Source organism: Canis lupus, chromosome 26 (assembly GCF_048164855.1).
Source record: "Canis lupus baileyi chromosome 26, mCanLup2.hap1, whole genome shotgun sequence".
Taxonomy (NCBI): Eukaryota; Metazoa; Chordata; class Mammalia; order Carnivora; family Canidae; genus Canis; species Canis lupus.
The window spans coordinates 36167132-36189179 of NC_132863.1; the positions used below are offsets into that span (position 1 = coordinate 36167132).

General features: G+C 44.4%; 1 protein-coding gene across 3 annotated transcripts in view; it reads left to right on the forward strand.

Moving 5' to 3' along the window:
• The window catches only part of EYA2 (EYA transcriptional coactivator and phosphatase 2), a 262825-nt gene that overhangs the window by 71791 nt on the left and 168986 nt on the right, over positions 1-22048 (forward strand). For all 3 annotated transcript variants that reach the window (XM_072801322.1, XM_072801321.1, XM_072801324.1), the window contains one exon: positions 10840-10958. In XM_072801322.1, coding sequence (XP_072657423.1) covers positions 10850-10958 — 109 coding nt within the window. In that variant the 5' untranslated portion in view covers positions 10840-10849. Of the gene's footprint in view, positions 1-10839; positions 10959-22048 lie in introns of those variants that run through there.

A 22048-nucleotide genomic window follows, 5' to 3' on the forward strand; every position in this document is an offset into this window, starting at 1 on the left:
AGGTCAGATGCTCAACCAACTGAGCCACCCAGGCACCCCTACAGAAAATATTTATTAAACAGCCATCAAAGGCCAGGTCCTACAGGAGATTTGGGTGGACAAAACAGACAAAATCCTTGCCTGGTAAGGAAGACAGATGGAAATTCAGTAACATCCAAACACCCACACAAAAATTGGGTGACTGGTGTGTAGAGAGGGACATGGCCCTGTGGAGGCCCTGTGGAGGCTGGCTCAGGGAAATGGCCCCTTCTTAGGGAGAGGACCTGGGGAGACCATGGTAGCTAAGGCCTCTGAAGGGCAAGTGGGAGGGAATGGTGTTCCAGGTAGAAAGAACAGCATGGGCAAAGGCCTCGTGACAGGAGGGGGTGTGGAGTGAGAGAAAGGCCAGCATGCCAGAATGAGACCTCCTTTGCAGGGAAGCCAGATCAGTGCTGTGTTCTAAAGCCTGTCACATTCTGACAACAATCTGAGGTTATAAGCAAGGATGTCATGAGGAAGGCAGGTTCAGATTTATGCTGTCAGGAGCCCCTGAGGCTGCTGCCCAGAGAACAAACTGGAAGGAGGCCAGAGTGACCCCAGAGAGGCGGGCACAGAGGCCATGGTTGCTGTTTAGGGCAGAGATGGTGGTGGCTTGGCCCAGGCAATGCCCATGGAAGTGGAAAGCAGTCTGTGCATCCCATGGATGTTTCCAAGGTGGACTTAACAACACCTGGTGATGGACTGAATGTGAGAGCTGAAGCAGAGCAAGGAGTGGGGAACAGTCCTGGGGTTCTGGTGTGAGCAACTGCCTCCTCACCCCAGATGAGGGAGACTGGGGCAGAGTCAAGTTTGAGATTAGCCGATGTGTTTTGAATGAAATGAAATGAAATGGGGGCAGTGGAGGCAGCCAGAAACATCCAGGTTCGGGCCACAGCTGTTGTCTATCCAGAAGCCTGTGATTGCTATTGGCAGGTTTGGATTTGTAAGCCCTTGAAAGATGCTGGGAATTGGCCCTCTCTGAAGTCCCCTTGGCTGACTGGCCATCTGTCCTCTCCATCCAGCAGGCAGGGCCACTGTTCTCAGCCAAGGTAGCCAGGGCACTCCGGGGGTGTGGAAAGGTGAGCCACCCACCCGCCTGGGACCCTCCATCTGCTTTTGATCCTTCACAGCCTTTGAAGTCACCCCTACCCCCCACCCTCCAGCTGTCATCTCTTGGGCTCCTCCAGCAGCCCCATGCTCCCCCAGTGCTTCTCAGTCCCCAGGGAAAGGGGTGGTGACAAGGGTAACAAATGGTGCAAGCCGCTGGCAGCAGCAGGCCAAAGAGAAGGCCAGAGGGCGGGGGCTTTTGAATGCCTCTTTCTTCCCACTTCTCTTGGTCTGGTTCTGAAGCAGCAGGGGTATCGGGGTTTTGCAACAATGCAATGGGGGAAAATTTTTTTTTTTGTAAATGAATCCCATGCCTTTGCTTCCTTTCCCTGCCTTCATGAAAGAGAAGCTCAGTCTTTCTCCTCCCACCCCCAGACTCTGTTAAGACTGTCTGATTTCTGTCTTCCCTCCCCTGCAAAGAGAATAAGCTGTTCTCCTATTTCAGGTAATTGTGAGCAGGGGAGAAGGGGAAGAATGTGAATGAGGGAAGCCTCCCCACCAACTGCATGAGAATTCAAATCTGCTCATCAAACTACAATAGGAACCAGTGGTTTCTAGATGATCCTCATGACAGTTCCTAGTATCTATCTAGAATGAAACTAATTCGTGTCTTTTGTCTGCATGAATACTTTCTCTCACTTAATCTGCACATAACCTGGTGGGGAAGGTACTATTATTTTCTCCAATCTTACAGATGAAGCTCAGAGAAGTTACATAACTCACCCAAGGTCATACAACTGATAAGACACATAGCTGGAATTGGAACCCAGGTAGCAGATGACAGAGCCAGAGCTCTGACCAGGTGGCTTAGTAGATATTGGAGCTGGATGGGCCCCAGGTTCAATTTCTGACCCAGTTTCACTTAGAAGCTGTGGTTAAGAGCACAGACTTGTCCCTGATGAACAAGGATGCAGAAATCCTCAACAGAGTATTAGCAAATCAAATTCAGGAATACATTAAAAGTATCATTCATCATGGTCAAGTAAGATTTAATCTAGGAATGCAGAGGTAATTCAGTATTCACTGATCAATCAATGTGATATATTGAGGAAAGATAAAAACCATATAATCATCTCGATAGATGCAGTAAAAGCACTTAGCAAAATCCAACATCCACTCATGATAAAAACTCTCAAAAAAGGTAGGTTTAGAGGGTACATACCTCAAAATAATAAAGGCTATATGTGAAAAACCCACAGCTAACATCATATTCATTGGTGGAAAACTGAAAGCTTTTCCTGTAAGATCAGGAACAAGACAAAGATGTCCACTGTTGTTACTTTTATTCAACATTGTACTGAAAGTCCTAGTCATAAAAGTCAGACAAAAAAAAGAAATGGAAAAGAAGAAAGAATATAAAGGAGTAAAACTGTCACTTTTGCAGATAACATGACACTGTACAAAAACCCTGAAGACTCCACAAAAAAACTTAGAACTCATAAATGAATTCAGTGAAGTTGCAGAAAACAAAATTAATATGCAGAAATCTGTTGTATTTCTATATATTAATAATAAGTAGCAAAAGAACATTTTTAAAAACGGTCTCATTTACAATTGCACCAAAAGGATTCAAATACCTAGGAATAAATTTAACCAAGGAAGTAAAAGACCTATACTCTAAAAACTATAAGACATTGATGAAAGAAATTGAAGATGAAGCAAATGGAAAGACATACCATACTCATGGACTGGAAGAATTAATATTGTTAAAATGTTCATACTACCCAAAGCAATCTACAGATTCAATGAGATATCACCTCACACCAGTCCGAATGACTAGTATCAAAAAGACAAGAAATTCCCAGCAGCAGGCAGGGAGAGGCAGGAGCTACTGCTGAATAAAATCTGAATAACTTTGAAAAAAAAAAAAAAAGACAAGAAATAGCAAGTGTTGGCAAGGATGTGGACAAAGTGGAACCCTCATGCATGTTGGTGGAATGTAAATTGGTGCAACCACTGTGGAAAACAGTATAAAGGTTCCTCAAAAAATTAAATAGTAATATCATATGATCTAGTAATTTCACTAGTGGATATCTACCCAAAGAAAATGAAAACACTAATTTGAAAAGATCTATGCACTACTATGTTTGTTGCAGCATTATTAACAATAGCCAATATATGGAAGCAATCCAAGTGCCCATCAATAAATGAATGGATAAAGACACACACACATACACACACATACACACACACACACACACACAAAATATTATTCAGCCATAAAAAGGAATGAAATCTTGCATTCTTGCCATGAATGGACCCAGAAGGTATCATGCTAAGTGAATAAGTCAGACACAGAAAGACAAATAACATGATTTCATTTATACATAAAATCTAAAACACAAAACCAACAAAAGCAAAACAGACTCCTTTTTAAAATATCTTTATTTATTTATTCATGAGAGACACAGAGAGACAGAGACCTAGGCAGAGGGAGAAGCAGGCTCCCCGTGGGGAGCCTGATGCAGGACTTGATCCCAGGACTCAGCCAAAGGCTCAACCACTGAGCCACCCAGGTGCCCCCAGACTCTTACATACAGAGAACAAATGTGGTTGCCAGAGGGGAGGTGGGTGGAGAGATGGGCAAAATTAGGTAAAGGAGATTAAGGGGTACCATCTTGTAGTTATAAAATAAATGTCACAAAGATGAAAAGTGCAGCATACAAAATATAGCCAATAATATTTTACTAGTATTATGACAGATGGTGACTACATTCATCCTAGTGAGCACTGAGTAATGTAAAGAATTGTTGAATCACTATGTTGTATACTTTAATATGACATCGTATGTCAACTGTACCTCAATAATAATTAACTGGTTAATTAAAATACAGCACGGACCTCAGAGCCAGACCACCTGGTTGTGAATCTTGGTTCCACCACTAACTAGCAGGTCACAACCTCAGTCTCTTTATCTCTACCCACCTCATAGGATTAAAGAAGGCAATATATGCAAAGAGCTCTTGGCCCTACACTAAATGCTCTTCAAGTGTTAATTATTTTTAATTCTATTATCTGTAAAATGAGCACTATAATCAGGGCCAGGTTAAGACTTTCAGAGGCCTCAGAACACCAAAGACATCAGCCTCCCTCCTCTGCTGACCCATGTAATTCAATAATAAAACAACATGACCCATAAAACCCAAATCTGAAACTCACCATGTGCTTGAAATTTTTCCTTCTTTTCAGATCCTCATGGCAGAACAGGATGAGTTCACCAAACAAGAATGATTCATGTTTCCTTGGTGCTTATGCTGTGCCCAGACCTAAACTTGTATTCAGTCGACCTGTTGGGAAATAGAGGGCGGTCCAATATCTCTCCCAGGGTGTTTGAGAGAATTGAGAGAGGTGATGTAAAAACAATGGGGGAAATTGCCTGGCAATGGTGTTTGAGAAATGGGAACTATGATTAGAATATTTGGAAGGAAAAAAAGAAGGAAAAAAAAAAAAAAGAATATTTGGAAGGGTTTTTCTCACTGAACTGCTCATACTGCTGTACTTTGTGGTTAATAGTTCGCTTCTGCAAGATAGCAGTACCTGTAAGCTCTAGCTGGCAACAAGAAAGAACAATTGTCAGGGTCCTGTTTACTTTGTGAGAACTAACATTTCTATTGCTTTGGCTTTGTTGGTGATACTTAACTTGTTTTCCTCCAAAGGAGGACGTGTTTGGATTGCTGTAGGTATGTTTGAAGTTTAGATCTTGAATTACCTAACAAAGATCTAGATTCTTTTATCCCTTTTTAGAGTCAATACCATGCAAATTAGTTTTGGGAAGGACAAACTTCCCAATTGTTATATCTTCATTCTTTTATCTTTGCAGTATGTTCCTCTAAATCTGCAGTGATGGTTTTTACTTTCATGTCTATTTGAAATTAGGTCAGTTTTCTTTTGTTTGGTGTTTGCATCATGTGGATTTTTACAATTTTTTGCTATGAGTGTTGGTGTGTCTTTATATTTAAAAGGGATATCTTGTACGTAAGAAGCATGCAGTTTTTAAATCCAGTCTTGTAATATTTTCTCTTTTAGTAAGAGTATTTATTCTGTAAGGTAAATGGACATTAAATGTTTATATTTAATGTAATGAATACATTAATTAGTTTACATTTAATGTAATTATTGATAAATTTGAGTTTAAATCTATTATTTTTTTCTATCTGTTCCATCTCTTCTTTGTTTTTTTCCTACTGTCTTGCTTTCTTTTGGATTCATCAAGGACTTTCAGTTTTCTTCTCTATTAACTTGTTGGTATTCTTTAAGAATTACTCTAAAGATTATGGCATGTATCCTTACACGTCTTAAAGTTTGCTATAAATTAGTACTCGTATCACTTCCAGGAAAATGCAAGGTCCTTATTCATTTATACAGTTCTTATTTACATATTTATCTTCTTATGTTGTTCTCCATACTTTGCCAAATTTTTATACTTCCAGAACATTGTTTTGTAGTGCAAGTCTACTGGTGACAAATAATCTTAATTTTGGTTTGTTTCATTTTTGTCCTCATTTTTGAAGAGTTTTTTTCAGGCATAGAATTATATGTTAGCAGATGAAATTCCATTTTTTTTTTTTTTTTTTGCTTTCCATTATACTTGCAGAGAAGTCTTATTATTCCTTCTTTAAAGATAATTTGTTTTTTATTCACCATCTGGCTGCTTTTAAGATAATATATTCTCACACGTGTGCAGTTTGACTTTGATATACCCAGGAGTGTTTTTCTCTGTATTTATTTTTCTTCTGATTTGTAGAACTTCCTGATTGCACTGACTTGTTGTCTTTATCAGTCTTAAAATTTTCTGTCAGTTTTTTGTTAAATATTGTTTCTGATTTTTTTTCTCTTTTCTCTCCTTCTGTGGCCCCTTTTACATGTATGCTAGATCTTTTCTCCATGTCCCATATTTCATTTATGCTTTTTTTTAACCTATTTTACTTTCTAACCATCCTTCTGAGATTTGTCTACTGACTTGTCTTCCAGTTCATTAATCTTTTCTTTTGCTACCTCAAATCTGTGGTTCAACTGCTCTTTTGAGCTCTGAATTTCAGTTACTGTATTTTTCAGTTTTAGAATTTGATTTTTTCTTAATATTCTAGTTCTCTAGTAGTATTCTCCATTTAAGTCTCTTTTCTTGATCATATTCTACAGGTAGCTGGTGAGTCTATAACTCCAATATCTAAATCTTATTACATATTTGGTTTTTGATCATTTGGTCTTATCTCCTTGCATGCCTGATAAGTTTTATTAAGTGCTAAACATTGTATATGGAAAATTGTGGAAACTCTGGAAAGTAACACCTTCCCCAAAAGAAAAGTTACTTTTCTTCTGCCAGGTGGTGATAGTAGATGTGAGTCACTTTGGTCCGATAAGGGATTATTTATTGGATGACGAAGCAGGATCTATTTGGTTTGCCCATACTCTAAGGGAGTAACCTTTCAGGAGTCTCAATTAAAAGCCTGGTGTGTTTACCAAGGATTCTCATCTTTGATGGACCAATTTTCGCTTCCCTAGTACTGGGAGATTGCCAGAAGCTCTGCTTCATTTCTTGTCTTCTTAGCTACCTCCCTGTGCTTGGCTTCTCTGACTCTCACCCCACCCAGCTTAGGTATCACCAAACTCCTCAAAGATTATAATTGTCAGCAATGTCAGACTCACGCCTCTGTGGTTCTCATAGCTCTAGGATCTTTGCTCCTTGGGTTCTAGCTGCCTTAGTAGCCAGTTGTTGTCTCCCCAGCTCAATAAGGTTGGAAAACCCTAAGCTGTTCTTTTTTTTTCTTCTGTGCTTAAAAATTGGCAGATGTTTTGAGGGGAAAAGTGGCAAAAGTTAGATGGGACTCAGTCCATATCTCATCTCTCTGGGATCTTGGGCACTCAAGCCCTCCCTTAGTTGCTGTCTGATACCTTAAAACAATGTTTTACAGCTTTAATTTTGTATTGTGTTAGTAAGATTGAACCAAAATTACAAACTATTCCATCATAGCTGGGAGGTGAACTCAGTTGAAGAGTTTACTACATACTAAGAAAAATGGGTTATTTTTATTTTTTCCAGTATTGGAGAAAAATGCAACTCTAAACCATATGAAAAGGAAGATTCCAGGTAAATTAAAGACTTATGCATGAAAGTTAAAATTCTAAGCGAATATGGAAATATAAACAAATTAAAATATAGACACATTTTAATATCCTAGGCTTAGGGCACTAATTTCACACCTAGAAAAAATACTGGGAAAATATATAAGAAATGTTTTGTTCTCCAAGACACCATAAATAAAACAAGTGAAAAGAAATTTATAGCATCTAAGCCCAGCAATGAACTAATATCTAGACTCTACAAGGCACTCCAGCAAATTAGCAAGAAAAGACAAAAAAAAAAAAAAAAAAGGAAAAATGGACAAAGATAAAAGATATAAATAAACAGTTCCCAGAAACTCACATGTTCCACAATTATGTGACTATGTGCTCAAACTCACTAGTAATCATAGAAATACAAAGTAAAACAACTATGATATTGCTTCCACCCATCAATTTGACAAAACTTAGATAGCTGGACAACTAGAATACTTAAATACTTTTTTAAAGTAAGCTCCATGCCCAGTATGGAGCCCAATGCAGGGCTTGAAGTCACAACCCTGAGATCAAGACTTGAGCCAAGACCAAGAGTCAGACACTTACCTGACTGCGCCACCCCAGTGCCCCTGACTTACGCAGTTCTGATAGAGATCTCGATTAGCACAGGAATTATGAGGAACAGTCAAGTTCAGTTCACATACGCCCAATGACAGAAATCATCCTTGCAAATATATATATTTTAAGAATCTGTGTGTGTGTGTGTGTAAACACACATATATAGATACATTTTATATACATTTAATGAAGATGTTCCTTGCAGCATTGTTTATAGTAGCTGAGAGATGAAGGCTTCCTGACCGTTTATCACTAGGGCAATACATAAATATAATAGGGTGAATACACAGTATGGAATTCTAACTATAAGCTAGATGACTGTTCAGCAATATGTACATATTATAAAATCACAGTGCAGACTGGAAAGAAAAAACCTAATAAACAGGACAAGATCTCATGCACAGCAGTATTCATGTAAATTAAAACACAAGTCACACATAAAACAATACAGCCTCATTTTATAAGGAGACATATTCATATATTTAATAAATTAGAGTCACTGTCTAGGATAGGGTGGAAAAATGAGAATAAATGGGAAATTTTAAAAATTAAAAATTTTGTTTGAAGAAGCTAATCGCTCAATTACAGATTTTCTCCTTCCCCCTCTCCCTTCCAACTTTTCTTCCCCTCCCACTCTTCTGCAGATGTTAATAGGATGACAGAATGAATAAGATTCTGTGTCAGGTGTTGTGGGGGAAATAAAGGTGATTTCCACGATGGCTTGGCCTTCAGGGATGTTAGGCAAAAGTCTAAGGTGAACATACCAAAAGCTTTAGTAGCAATACTCTGTCCCAGAATCAGAACTCACAAGCCCCTTCTTGCTCTGAGCTCCTCAGGATGACAGCACCACTCAACAAAATAAATAAGCAATGCGACCGAGGCCAGAAGTCACAGTGCTGCTTTTTCCCCTGTCAGGCAAATGTTTACCAGCTGACATAAAGATATAAACACTAGAAGCTTAGTTGCGTGGAATTCTCTCATCAGATTAAAAAGTGTATATAAAGTACTTCCGATGTGTAAGTGATTTTTTTTTAATTATTAAGTGTTTCAGGCACACAAAGATGTGTGGTAGCCACATAACAGTGGTATGCCACTGCCCTGCTTACAAACTAAAACAAGAGTTGGCAAACTTTTTCTGCCAATTATTAAATATTTTCAGCTTTGTGGGTCATTGTCACACGTACTGTACTCAGAAGGTGCAGAGTGAAAGGAGCCCCAGACAGTCCAGCCAACCAATGAGCAGGACCATGTCTTGAGAAAATTTTACTTACGGGCAGAGAAGTTTTCCCGGGTCATGAAACATTATCCTTCTTTTGATTTGTTTTCAACCATTTAAAAATGTGAAAGGGTGCTTGGGTGGCTCACTTGATGATCATGATCTCAGGGTGGTGGGATCGAGCCCTACGTCAGGCTCCATGCCTGAGATTCTCTCTCTCCCTCTGCCCCCCACACCCTTTCTCTAAAATAAATAAGTAATTAATTGAAAAATGTGAAAGCTAATCTTAGCATACAGATCACATGAAAAGATGGATGGGCCACAGTTTGTGTCAACCCCTGAATGTAAAATGTTACAAACTCACTTAAAGCCCCCCCTCCCCCATTTGGAAGTACCACTTCCCAAAGTGCATTTCCCCCACCATCCCGAGTTAGCCATTCTCTGAAACTGGTGTTTTTCATCCCGTATGTACCATTATCTGTATAGTGCATGTGTGCATATCCCTAAACCGTGTACAATATTGATTTATATGCTTTGCACTTAACAGAAATGATGTCATATTTTGGGTACCCTTCTGCCTCTTTGCTCAGGACTCTGTCCGTCTGTCCGTCATGCTGTGTGTGGAGCCCAGCTTGGTCTTTTTCACTCCTGTATGATATTCTGCCTGTAGTTATGCTTTCTCTGGGAGTGCGTGGGCATTTAGGTCGCTGCCCACAAAGGCCTTTCCTTACACATACCACCCATTTTCACCCTTATCATGACCTTTCCTGGGAGTACTTTGAAAATCCCATTGTCCAGATGATCATGCTTTTGACTTAGAGCAGTTTGGTAACTTTCTGAAGGTAGTGAGGGGCAAAACTGACATCTGAATCCATGACCTTTCCATGAGGAAATTCGAGTTTATAACCACTTTGCCATCGGTGGGTATGTTGGATTTTATTGAAGTAATGAGAACAGATCCTCCCAATGATGACCTTGCAATACTGATGTGCTTAGCCTTTCTCTGAGGACACCTTGACTCAGTGCCAAACATTATTGCTCGTAGTTTAGCCCTTTGGAAGCCGCCAGGTACGGTGTGATGAACGTGAACCAGAAACCTCATTTCCTAACCACAATGGATAGGAATTTAGGAGGAATAAATATCATCATCGTGCAGGGACTGAACAGCTTTCTATAAAAAAAAAAAAATGAGAAAGACCCAGGAGACTTGTCCCATGCTTTCCCCGCACCCCATAACATTTTATCAAAGTCACAAGTAATTCAGGAACTAGTGTTTTCTTCCTTGGTGGGGACCAAAGTGATGGGCTGTGGAGTCTGGTCGCCAAGAGGGATCTGTTAAATATTACGGATGCTTTTGGAGCCTCTGTCCGTCTGTCTGTCCGAGTAACACGATGTCTGTTTTCCCCTCGAAACTGCAGTCAACCCCTTTTGCTCCCTCTGCCTCTGCTTCTGGAAACCCAAACTCTCCCTCTCCGCCTGTCTCTCCCTTCCTCTGCTGGGAAGGCTCCCTAGCTTGCTCCAGCTCATTCCGATGACATTTCAAAGAGACCAGAATATATTTTTTCTAATGGCAAAATACCGTATGAAGGAAGGGAAAGTTTTAATCAAGTGGGTGTATTCTCCGGAGGGGCCCAAGTACTTCATTTTAATTCCTCATTTCCCTTTGATGAAAAGTTTAGTGCATTTTTATTATGTAGAATTTATAAGACGGCTGGGTTTAGGTAATCAGCTTTAATATTTATACTCTTAGGGAAAGAAATAGGAATCATTAGTAAGCATGCATAATTAATGAATAAATTACATTTCCCTTTGTTTTCTTCCAGGTACAAGGAAATGCTAGAACTGGTGATCTCACCCAGCCTCACTGTCAACAGCGATCGTCCGGGTAAATTGAAGCTTAACCGTCCCGCCGCCGATGTCCGGACTCTGAGTGACGTAGAAGGTAGGCCTCCCGGCGTGAGTTTCGGTGGCCGTCCCGCTCGCCCCGCGCCACTTAGTAAGGGACCGACAGCCTTCGACGCGTGTCCTTTCGCAAGTACAGTTTATGAGTTTCTCCTCCCGCCACCGGGACTGTCGCCTCCGGACCAACACTTTGGCGTGTGCGTTGCTAACAGTTCTGTGTGGTCATGAGAAGTGCAAGTGCAAGTGTGCTCGTTGGTGTTCTGACCTTGCTGGCTGCAGAAATGCGGACACCTCTGCGCACGACGGTTTCGGGCGCGTCCCCGGGCCCGGCCCTGGGTGTGTCCCCAGGGTCGCGGCTGCAGCTCCCGGGCTGTCCCTCAGCGCCCGGCCCGCCGCCGTGGAGCATCCAGGCGGGCGTCTTGTTTACCAAGGTCTGAGGCTGGGACAAGAACTCGTCTGCCTTTTGCTTTCAGGTTGGGTTAGAGTCAAGGAAGCAGAGGAGAGTTAAGCTGTTTAAAAAATTACTGGCAAATGATGCAGCCGAACTAGTTTTCGCTAGAACAATCCCAGCTATTGTTTGCTCTGTTTGGGATCTGTCAGCCTTCCTGGGAGAGCTGGGAGTTAGCACAAGGCATTAAGCTATTATGTTTAACCATTGGGCTTAACCCTTTAGTTGGCCGGCCTTGGGATTTGCCGCTGGTGTCCTGGGACCCCCGCCGTCTCTCCCTCACCGTCTATGTTCGATGCCAACTCACAGGACACAAATGCTACATAACTGTCGGGAAAAAACCAGAGACTTGTAGTCTAGTCAAATATAGCATCGCAAGGAATTTGCTTTTAAGCAAATTGAAACTCCAGGCTACCGGGAATAATTATTGCCATCACCAGGACAGTGACATTTCCCTTGCGCGCTGGCGATGGAGCCGAGACAAGCCTACTGAAAGTACCACCAAGAGGGTCCGGGCCCCCCCACCAAACCACATGCTAGAGAGCACACCCTTGTTCGTCTTGACACTTTGGAGTGTCCGTGTAAACCACCCTGGGCTCTCGGAGAATTTGAGACAGTTTATTAAGCCCTGTTCAAAAACAGTCATTTTCTTCTTTGTGCGTAGAGGCACTGCTTAACCTAGGGCTTCGTTTCGAAGCCAAGAGAACTAGGAGGAGGTGGAGGCTGCCGGGTGAGGAAGATCCCAGTCTGAATCCCTGCCCCACTTCTTCCCAGCCAGATAGCCTCCAGCAAATTGTTTCACCTTTTGAGCCTCTATTTTCTCACCTGTCAAATGGGGGCATAGTCACGACCGGCTTCATAGGGTGCTGGCTGCTGCCTGGCACGCCGTGGATGCATGGTATAGCGGTTAAGCTTTTTATTCCATGGCCATTCTCCTGTAAATCAAATAACCACAGTGAGTGTAAAACCATGGTTGCAAACTGGCAGCTCACAGCCAAGGCCGGTCCTCATGTATGCCTTTGTTTGGTTTACACACGGTACTTTAAATAAAAATGAGCTTATAAAAATCAGGAGCATTCACATAAAAATCTGGATTTCTAGTTGCTCTTAAAATGCTAAACGCTTTAGAGACACTAGGCCCACATTCCCACTTGGCTGCCACTAGTGGGAGCTGAGGAGCAGCTGTCCCTTAGATGGGTCCCGGCCACTTCCTTTTGTCCTTAATTTTTGTGAGCATATACTTTGTGCCAGGCACTGTGACAAGCAGTGTAACTGTAGATTACCTCTCCTCCTCCTCTGTCACCAGCAGAGCAAACATATGGCACTTGCTGTGTGCCAGGCATGAATGGACCAACTCACTGAATCCCCACAACCCCAAGAAGTAGGCACTGTTGTCAATCTTTGTGTTAACAGATGAGGGAACTAAGGCAGAAAGAGGTCAAGAGATCATGAGATAGCTTGATGGAGATGACATGGTTCTGTGACAGCCAGAATTTGAATCTAGGTAGTCTAACTCTGAAGTGTGTTCTAATCAGCACACTATCATGTTTCTCATTGAATTACTATATCCAAAAAAAAAAAAAAAAAAAGAATTACTATATCCCAATAGGCTGGGAGCCCATCTTACAGATGTGTAAGTAGAGGCACAGGGGCATTAAGTATTGAGTAAGCAGCCTAAAGACACACCCAGGTGCTCTGGCTCTAGAGTCCCCACTTCTAAACTTTAGAATCGCCTTCTACCAAGCCCTTGAGAGTCCTCAGACCCCAAGTATTTGTCCCCTACAGTGGTAGCATCCACAAACACACCATCTGTCTCCTTTTTTGATGACATGGAACAGTCTGCAGCCTTTCCGCTGCCCTGGAGCCAGCTGGCAGCCAAGGTGAAGGCTTTGGGGCTGAGTGTTGGAGTGAAGAGCGGTTGCTCCCAAATTCAGAGCAGGGTCAGGCTATACACACACACACACACACACACACACACACACACACACTTTTCTTTCTCTTGAGATGGGCAATGAGCTCCCAGGCTCTGCAGGGAACATTTCACCAAAACTCTAGCCTCTAGTGCCAGATTGGTCAGCTGCCCTTCCAGCCTGGCCTTCTGGGCCCTTCTGTGACAAAGTCATTTTTGAGTGACTGCAAAGGGCCAGATCCAAGGAAATCCCAGGGCGAGGCATGAGCCATGGAGCCTACATTCAGGAGGACTCTGGAGGGAATGTGAAACCAAGAAATCCCCTGGTGGCTCCCACTGCATTCGTGGCTCTGCCTCTTACCACCTGTGCGTCTCTGGCCTGGTCACCCAACCTCTTTTGAGTTTATTTGCCTCATCTCTTAAAGGGAAATTTCAGGGAGCTTTCAGAATTGTTATGAGGATGAAATAATTAAAACATGGAGAGGACTTAGCATTTCTCAAAAAGTGTAGAATAACGTCTAATTGCCTTGCCCTTGGCCACCAGACCTGCCTCGTCTGTCCCTGCCAGCCTCTCACAGTCGGCTCCTCCTCATCCCGTTTGCTCAGTAGACCCAGCCCCGGCCTCGTTTCATTTGCTGTACCCCAGGAGTGTGATTCTGCCCTCGGGGCCTTAGCACTTGCTGTTCCCTTGGCCTGGACCAGTCTCCCCCGGCTGGAGGACCATCCCTCAGCCCCCGGTTCTCACCAGAGAGGTCTTACCCCATCAAAAGTAACTGTTCATTCACTCATGCAATAGGTGTGTTTAGTCAGCTGCGTGCCCAGCATTGTGTTAAGCCCTAGAAAGTCAACATACAAAAGCCCCTGCCCTCCTGGAGCTAGGTGGCTGGCAGGCAAGAGGCTGGTAATAGTGAACAAGCAAAAAGTACAGAGCATGTCAGACAGTGGTATGTGCTGGGGAGTGGCGCAGGGAGCAGGGAAGGGGAAGGCAGGGCTGTGGGGATGTCCCTGGGAAGGTTATGCTTGAGTAAAGACCGTAAGGACATAAGGGAGGGCGTTTGTGTCTATGCAGAAGAATAAGCTCATGGGCAGAGGAAACAACAAGTGCAAAGGCTCTGGGGCAGCAGCATCCCCAGAGCACCTGAGGAGCAATAAGGAGGCTAGTGCAGCTGGAGCCCGATGAGTCAGGGGCCATCGGGGAGAGGAGGGCAGAACCATGGCCAGGCTCAGACCTCACCCGGCCTTGAGAGCCACTGCAAGGACCCTGGCTCCTGCCCTGAGTGAGATGGGAGCAGAGGAGGAGACATATGACCTGCATATTGACAGGATCCCATGGGCCATCCATGAGAACGACTGGGAGTGGGGACCCAATGGAGGCCCATAGACCAGCAAGGGAGGCACGAGAGTGACCCAGGTGAGAGGTGTTGGGGCCTTGGACCAGAGCTAGGGGCAGGGGTCAGATTCCGGACCAGAGCTGAGGGTTGGGCCTACAGAACACCGACCCTCACTGTCTTGTGCCCTATTTTCTTCACCACTGTACTTCCTATCAGAAGGTACAAGCTTGTTCACCTGTCGTTTACGGGGCTCCCAGCTAGGCTGTCAGCTCAGAAGGCCGACCTGGCCCACCTCAGCTACCTGCGTTCCCCCCTGCGAGAGCAGCATGTGACACCTTGAAGAAATCCTCCCAATGAGTGAGGACAGAAGACGGAGCGCTCCCCGCTGGCGGCCCCAAAGGCTTTCACACCTCCCGGCCCTGGCCACCCTGCACCCCCTGCCTGAGTACCCTGCCTTTTCCTCTGTTTCTCCGTGACACACCAGTGTCTGCTCACCAGCTAACACATAAACACACGATCCATACAAAGACTGGCAACATTGAGGCTGCATCTACCCAAGCTCCCCCTTCCCTGGAAATAACCACTATACCCTGTTCTGCATGTGTTAAGACCCTCCTGTAAGCAATCACATTTGTATCAATGAGCATTCATGTGACTTAGGTGTGTACATTTTTATATACCTAAAAATGTATGTTTACTATAGACATTATGGTATCGCTGGAAAAAATCTAAACACAAGAGCTGTCACATAAGACATATTTGCTCTAACTTGGTCTGCTCGTTCAGGACACATTAAGTAATGATTTGCCTCTTTTTTACATAACCGAATAACGCACTCACAAGTGACTCTGCCCCAGTTCACGAAGCCATCCCCTGTGGATGAACGTGAGTTATCTAATTTTTTACTCTTACAAACAGTGCTACCAGGGGTATCGTCATGCAAGCTGCTGTTTGAACATGTGCCCTGTTTCTCTAGGGAAGATGCTAAGAAGTGGAAGTGCAGCATCACAGGGCTCCCTTCACCGTCCTTTCTGCCTGGCAAACTGCCCCTCATCCGGTGTGGCCTCTGCCTCATTGTGAAACTTCCCAAGCCCCTCCAGAGAGTTGGTAGTTTCTCATTCATTGCTTCATTTCTGCAGCCATGTGGTCACTGGGTTGTTTGATGCGCCTGCCGTGCATGAGGCGCTGGGGACCTGAGAGAGAAGCAGACCCACTTACTCCCTGCCTTCAGCGGCTTTGCAGGTCACTCGGCTCTCAGAGGCACTTTTTGCATCTTCCCATGCTCACTGGACCCCACATCCTATAGGGTTTGGGCTCAGCCAGGCCGTGTGTTTCCCAGCTCTGCCACTTGCTCGCTGTGTGCACTTGACCAAATTCCTCTTCTCCTTGAGCCTGTGTCCTCATCTGGACAATGACGATATGTCTGCTGCATGTGTGTTCAGTGAATTGTTCTAGAATGCCTGCCGTGAGCCAGCACCTGGTTTAGGTGGTGGGAATATAATGGTGAACGAGACAGACTAGTTCCCCTCCCAGAGCTTATGTTCTGGTAGAAGAGACAGGTACTGAATTTTTAAACAAATATGGGATTTCAGATGCTGGTAATTTTTATGAGGAAGTACAGCAGGAATGTGATAGAGTGACCTGCACATGGGCCAGTGGTTAGAAAGGCTTTAGCATGATTTTGTTAAAGCCTTGCAGAGTGCTTAGAAAACACTAAGTATGGGCTAGCTCTGTGTGCCTCCCTCTGTAATGTGCATAGACTCAGCTGGGGACTTTGTTAAACTGCAGGTTCTGATCCAGCCTAAGAGTCTGCATTTCTAACAAGCTCCCAGGCAATGCTGATGCTTCTGGTTCACCAGCCACTCTGAGTAGCGAAGTGCCAGTTTCGTGTTTCTCAAATTCTCTTGTGCATCAAAATCACTTTTCAGGTTTTGTTACCATATAGATGACAGGGCCCTACTCCTAGCATTGCTGATTTGGTACAGGTTTGCTCTGGGGCCCAAGAATTTGTGTTTCTAACAAGGTCCAGGAAATACTGTTGCTGCTGGCCCAAGGACCACACTTTCAGAATGGGCTTCCTCACTGGTTTTAAACCTGGCTGCACTCTGAAATCTCCTGGGAAGTTGAAAAAAATGTTTCAGGCTCATGTCCAGATCCCACCCCCAGAGATTCTGATTTAATTGGTCAGAAGTATGACCCAAGCAATGGGATTTTTCTAAAGCTCTCCAGAGGAGCTTATTATGTACCCAGGATTGAGAACAGTTGTTCTAGATGGTGAATTCCTCCAAGACAAGGACAGTTTTTTATTTCTATATATGTATTTAAATTATTGTTCCTGAATAACATCGAGCTTTGTCCATGACTCATGGGTAGATACTTAAAAATTATTTATGGGGGATAGGTAGATAGATCAATGGATGGAAAGGTAGAGGATGGATGGTTGGAGGCAGGATGGATGGGTGGATGGAGGAAGGATGCAGATCATTGGAGGGTAGATGGATGGTTGGGTAAAGGATGGATTGTGAATGAATGGAGGATGGATGGAGAATGGATGTGGATGGGAGGATGGATGGTGGGTGGGTGAATGAGTGGGTGGGTGGTTGGATGGATCAAGGATGGGAAGATGGATGGATGAGTAGATGGATGTGTAGATGGATGGGTAGATGGATGGGTGGGCAGATGAATACAGCATGGTCTTGAAGAATAACGGATAACTTTAGACTGATATTGGCTTTGAATTCCTAGTAAAGTTTCCTTAATTTCCCCCTGCCTTATTTCCATATCTATAAACTACAGATAATAACTTCCTTGTTAGGTTGTTATGGACGGTGATAGAGGTAAGTCTCCTGCAGTCCTTAGCACAATACTTGGCTTATAGGAACCACTTGAGAAATATTAACTCTCATCCATTGCTATTCAAGGGAAAATTGGATTTCAATTGTATCCCGTCTTCTGGAAGGAGAGGAAAAAATGTTATAGAACTAAGAAAGCAAAGCTGAATAGAGAAAACTTTTTCATTTAAAACGCAGATACAAAAAAAAAAATGCAGACATCTTTTGCAGAAGCCAAGGCTGTCGTTTCATTACATGTTTCTGCTAGAGGTGAGACTGCCCATGGGACAGGTTGGGCTGTCTTCTCTAGGACCTCCTGCACCTCTTCTGCTCCAGGCACGATAGGGTCTAATTTTCAGTCCCTGTTTCACTGGTTCCAGCCTGGAGCTGGCAGGTTTTGATTCATCTCATCCCAGCCAGGCTGAGCTGCCCAGACCTTTGCCCGAGTCCTCACCTGAGGAGGTATAGATCAGCTTCGCCTCTCCCACCCTTCAGCCTCTCCCAGCTGGCTTCTTGGGGGCTTTAGCACCTGGAACAACCTCTACCTGAACAAAACAGAAATCCCACTCTGGGGGGATTGGTGGGGTGTGAAGGAAATCACCAGTCCCCTGTTTATGTGAGAGGGCACTATTATTAATTATCGAATGCCTTCCCTGTGTAAGGAGCTCTCGCCTCTGGCAATGTCTCTCAGATTCCCACCTTCTCCAGCCACTCTCTGCTCTATGTTGATATCACCTCTCCTGTTGCGTGCTTACTGATTTTTCTTTTTTTTTTTTAAGATTTATTTATTTATGAGAGACAGAGAGAGAGAGAAAGAGAGGCAGAGACACAGGCAGATGGAGAAGCAGGCTCCATGCAGGGAGCCCGGTGTGGGACTCGATCCCAGGACTCCAGGATCACGCCCTGGGCTGAAGGCAGGCCCTAAACCGCTGAGCCACCCGGGGATCCCCCTTTCTGATTTTTCTTTGAAACAATCCCATTTCAATTAATTCATTTCAAAATGACTTAACACCAATCCAGAAATGAAGTTATGCCTTTGATAGTCTTACCATGATTCTAACATGCATTCAAATAAATCGGTGATGATTTAAATAGAAGAGCCTGTATTTATGTGCCCTCTCGAACCCCATACTCTGAGATATGGTGGCCTTGTTCCGTTCAGTCCTAGGAACACCCCTATAAGGGACAGATGCCTTGTTCCCTGTCACATAGCCACTCAACCAGAGCTGAAACTGGGGTTAGCTCTTCTGGACTCCTAATACAGTGCTCTCTCCTGCTGTCACTGTCCCTGGCCCAGGAACCCTTTAAACCACCCATACAGAGAACGTGAGCTGATTCAGTTTATAGACATGCACCTTTCGTAGCAAAGACCTTCCTCAAGACATCTTGCACTAGAAATCGTCTCATCTCATGGGGATCACTTAGAAGTGGGCCCCTGGGGTCCAATTAGGCAGCATAATAGTGGCTGCTGCTTTCAGAATCATTAGCTTCTTAATCCTCCCAGTGAGAGGTAAAAAAGTGTGAACATTCAAATTGGGCTCACGGATTTAAGTGGCTTACGCAAGGGCCCCGGGAGAATGGAAAGCTAATAACAGCTCCTGCATGTGAGCTCTTACCACTTGACGGGTCCCTGCCTCTTGCAAGGCTGGTAGCAGCCCTGTGGGTGTGAGATATTGCCCCAACTTGTGGATGTGGAAACCAAGGCTTAGAGAGAGGAAGGGACAGGCACAAGGTCACATGGTCATCCTGCAGCAGCAGCAGCAGCAAGATTGAATTAAGCCCGTGTGCTTTTTTGGGAAAGAACGTTAAGTGGACAGATTAGAGAGATTTGGGTTGTAGATCTGGCCCACAGCAGGTGCATGCATGCACAAATGAATGAACAAAGTATGCATACCCTTGCACAAGTTCCTTCACACAGTTACACAAGTGTGCATTCACACACATAGACCTAGCTTTAGTTGCCTTATTTTAAAAATTGGATCTCATGCCTTGCTCATTTATATTGTGTTCTAGGCCCATTATGCATTTGAGTTTCGGACTTCTAGAATGGAGACTTATTTTTATGAACCTGGAATTGTGATGCTTTTTAATGATTTGCAGTTCTTTATTAGCCCATGGTCCAAACTCTCACCACTTAGAAGTGTGGTTTCGTGGCCTGGCATGTCAGCATCACCTGGACACTTTTTTTTGCTTTGAAGATGTTATTTAAATTCAAGTTCATTGACATATAGGGTAGCATTAGTTTCAGGGATAGAGTTTAGTGATTCATCGGTTGAATGTAACACCCAGTGCTCATTACATCAAGTACTCTCCTTAATGCCCACCACCCAGTCAACCTCATCCCCCTACCCACATCCCCTCCAGCAACCCTCAGTGTGTTTCCTAGAGTTAAGAGTCTCTTATGGTTTGCCTCCCTATCTGTTCTCATCTTACTTTATTTTTCCTTCCGTTCCTTTATGTTCATCTGTTTTATTTCTTAAATTCCACACAGGAGTGAAATTATATGGTGTTTGTCATTCTCTGACTGACTTATTTCACTGAGCATAATACCCTCTCACTCCATCTGCATCATTGCAAATGGCAAGATTTTATTCTTTTTGATGGCTGAGTAATATTCCAGTGTGTGGTGTGTGTGTGTGTGTGTGTGTGTGTGTGTGTGTGTGTACACCACCTCTTCTTTACCAATTCATTTATTGATAGACATCTGGGCTCTTTCCATAGTTTGACTATTGTGGACATTGCTGCTATGAACACTGGGGTGCTGGTGCCCCTTTGAATTGCTGTGTTTGTGTCCTTGGGATCAATACCTACTAGTGCAGTTGCTGGGTCATAGGGCAGCTCTATTTGTGACTTTTTGAGGAACCTCCCTACTGTCTTCACCTGGGAGCTTTCTTGACCTGCAGGCCAGGAGTTTGCATTTTCAGAGGATCCCCAGAGTCCTGTGCAGGGTACACTGCTCTGTACCCTCTATGTTCTTCCTTTCCAACTTGTAATTAGGTGCTTATTTGCATAATTCTCTGTTTGCTGTCCACCTTCCCCATTAAACAGGAGGTTCCTGACTGCTTTAGCTCACCGTTAGAACCCAGTTCCTGGTACCTGCCTGGTGCAGGTAGGCAATGAGTGAGTGAGTGAGTGAATGAATGAATGAATGAGCTCATTTCAGAGGCTTTGGCCATCTATTTAGCTAATCCTTCTCCTTTTATCCATAGGAAGCTGGGGAGGAAGAGAAGACTTAGGGTTTGAAATTCAGAAATAAGAGGAGGAGGTTCTCTGTCTCCCCAGCACCATCCCCTTGAGAGTTAGCTGTCCCATTTTATGTGCCAGCAGCATCCTCAAGACACGTGATGAGGCTCGAAGGATTGGCTACATCAGGTCGGGTCACTAGGGCTGCTTTCACCTCTAGCAACATGGATACAAATGATGCCTCCATTGACCTCAACCTTTTCCCTCGTGGCAAGTTCAGTGGCACTAACAAGGTTGAAAACAAGCAGCTGTGATCAACGTAAGTCCATCTCCATCTAGCAGGCTCCAGATCCCACCAGTGTGAGTGTGGGCGGCTGCTGCTTCTGTATGTAGTGTTTCCAGCACCCTGAAAATGCTGGGAGCTCACTTGATGAGTGGAGTCTGAGGTCACCTGCCCCTTGTGCCGATGGCCCCATGTTGGTGCTGGGGTGACCGTGAGAAGTATGACCTCCCCCTAGATTGCCAGCATGCTTGTACGCCTGCTGCTCCCACTGCCAGACTCTGTAACACTTTAGCATCAGACAGGGACTCGTGGCCACAGTCCACCCACTGTCTTCCCCTCTGGCAGGTTACGGTACCATCGTCATGCTGCTGTCTAGAGCATCGTGCCTGCATGCAGTGGCACTGCCAGAGCTGTGGGCAGGATGGTTCCTGGGCTGCACGGAGAGCTTGATGGTCTGGCCTCCCGTATCTCCACCCTCAGTGGGTCTGTCTTGCTCTGACTTCCATCCAGAGAAAGTGGTCAGATACAATGACATTGGGACGCCTGGGTGGCTCAGCAGTTGGATGCCTGCCTTTGGCCCAGGGTGTGATCTTGGAGTCCCAGGATCGAGTCCCATGTTGGACTCCCTGCATGGAGCCTGCTTCTCTCTCTGCCTGCGTCTCTGCTTCTTTCTCTCTCATGAATAAATAAATTTAAATATATATATTTTTTTAAAGATACAGTGGCATCTGAAAGAGGTGAAGTGGGCCTCTGAGGGGTCACCGAAAGGCATTCTGGGCTACCCTGAGAACCGTTGTTGCCTGCGACTTGAATAGCGAAGTCACATTAGGGCTGGCATTGCCCACAGACCGCCCTGTCAGGCCCACTTCCAAATATGCAGGTGATGTGTGCCTACAACTGCAAGCAGGCCTCCTGGTCCTTGTGACCTCCAAGGACATTAGCCTTAGGCCACAGCAAGAGTAACCAGATGGAGAGAGAAGCTCTGCACTCCCAGCAAGCCCCTGCCCCACCCCTGCGCCCAAAGCACTGAGCATCGCCGTCCTTGACAGGATCTCACCCAGGCCCCCTGAAAAAGGGAAACAGCTTGAGAGCCCCACTTGTCACAGGCCATCAGGGATCCCAATGAGATGTACACCATCCCCACC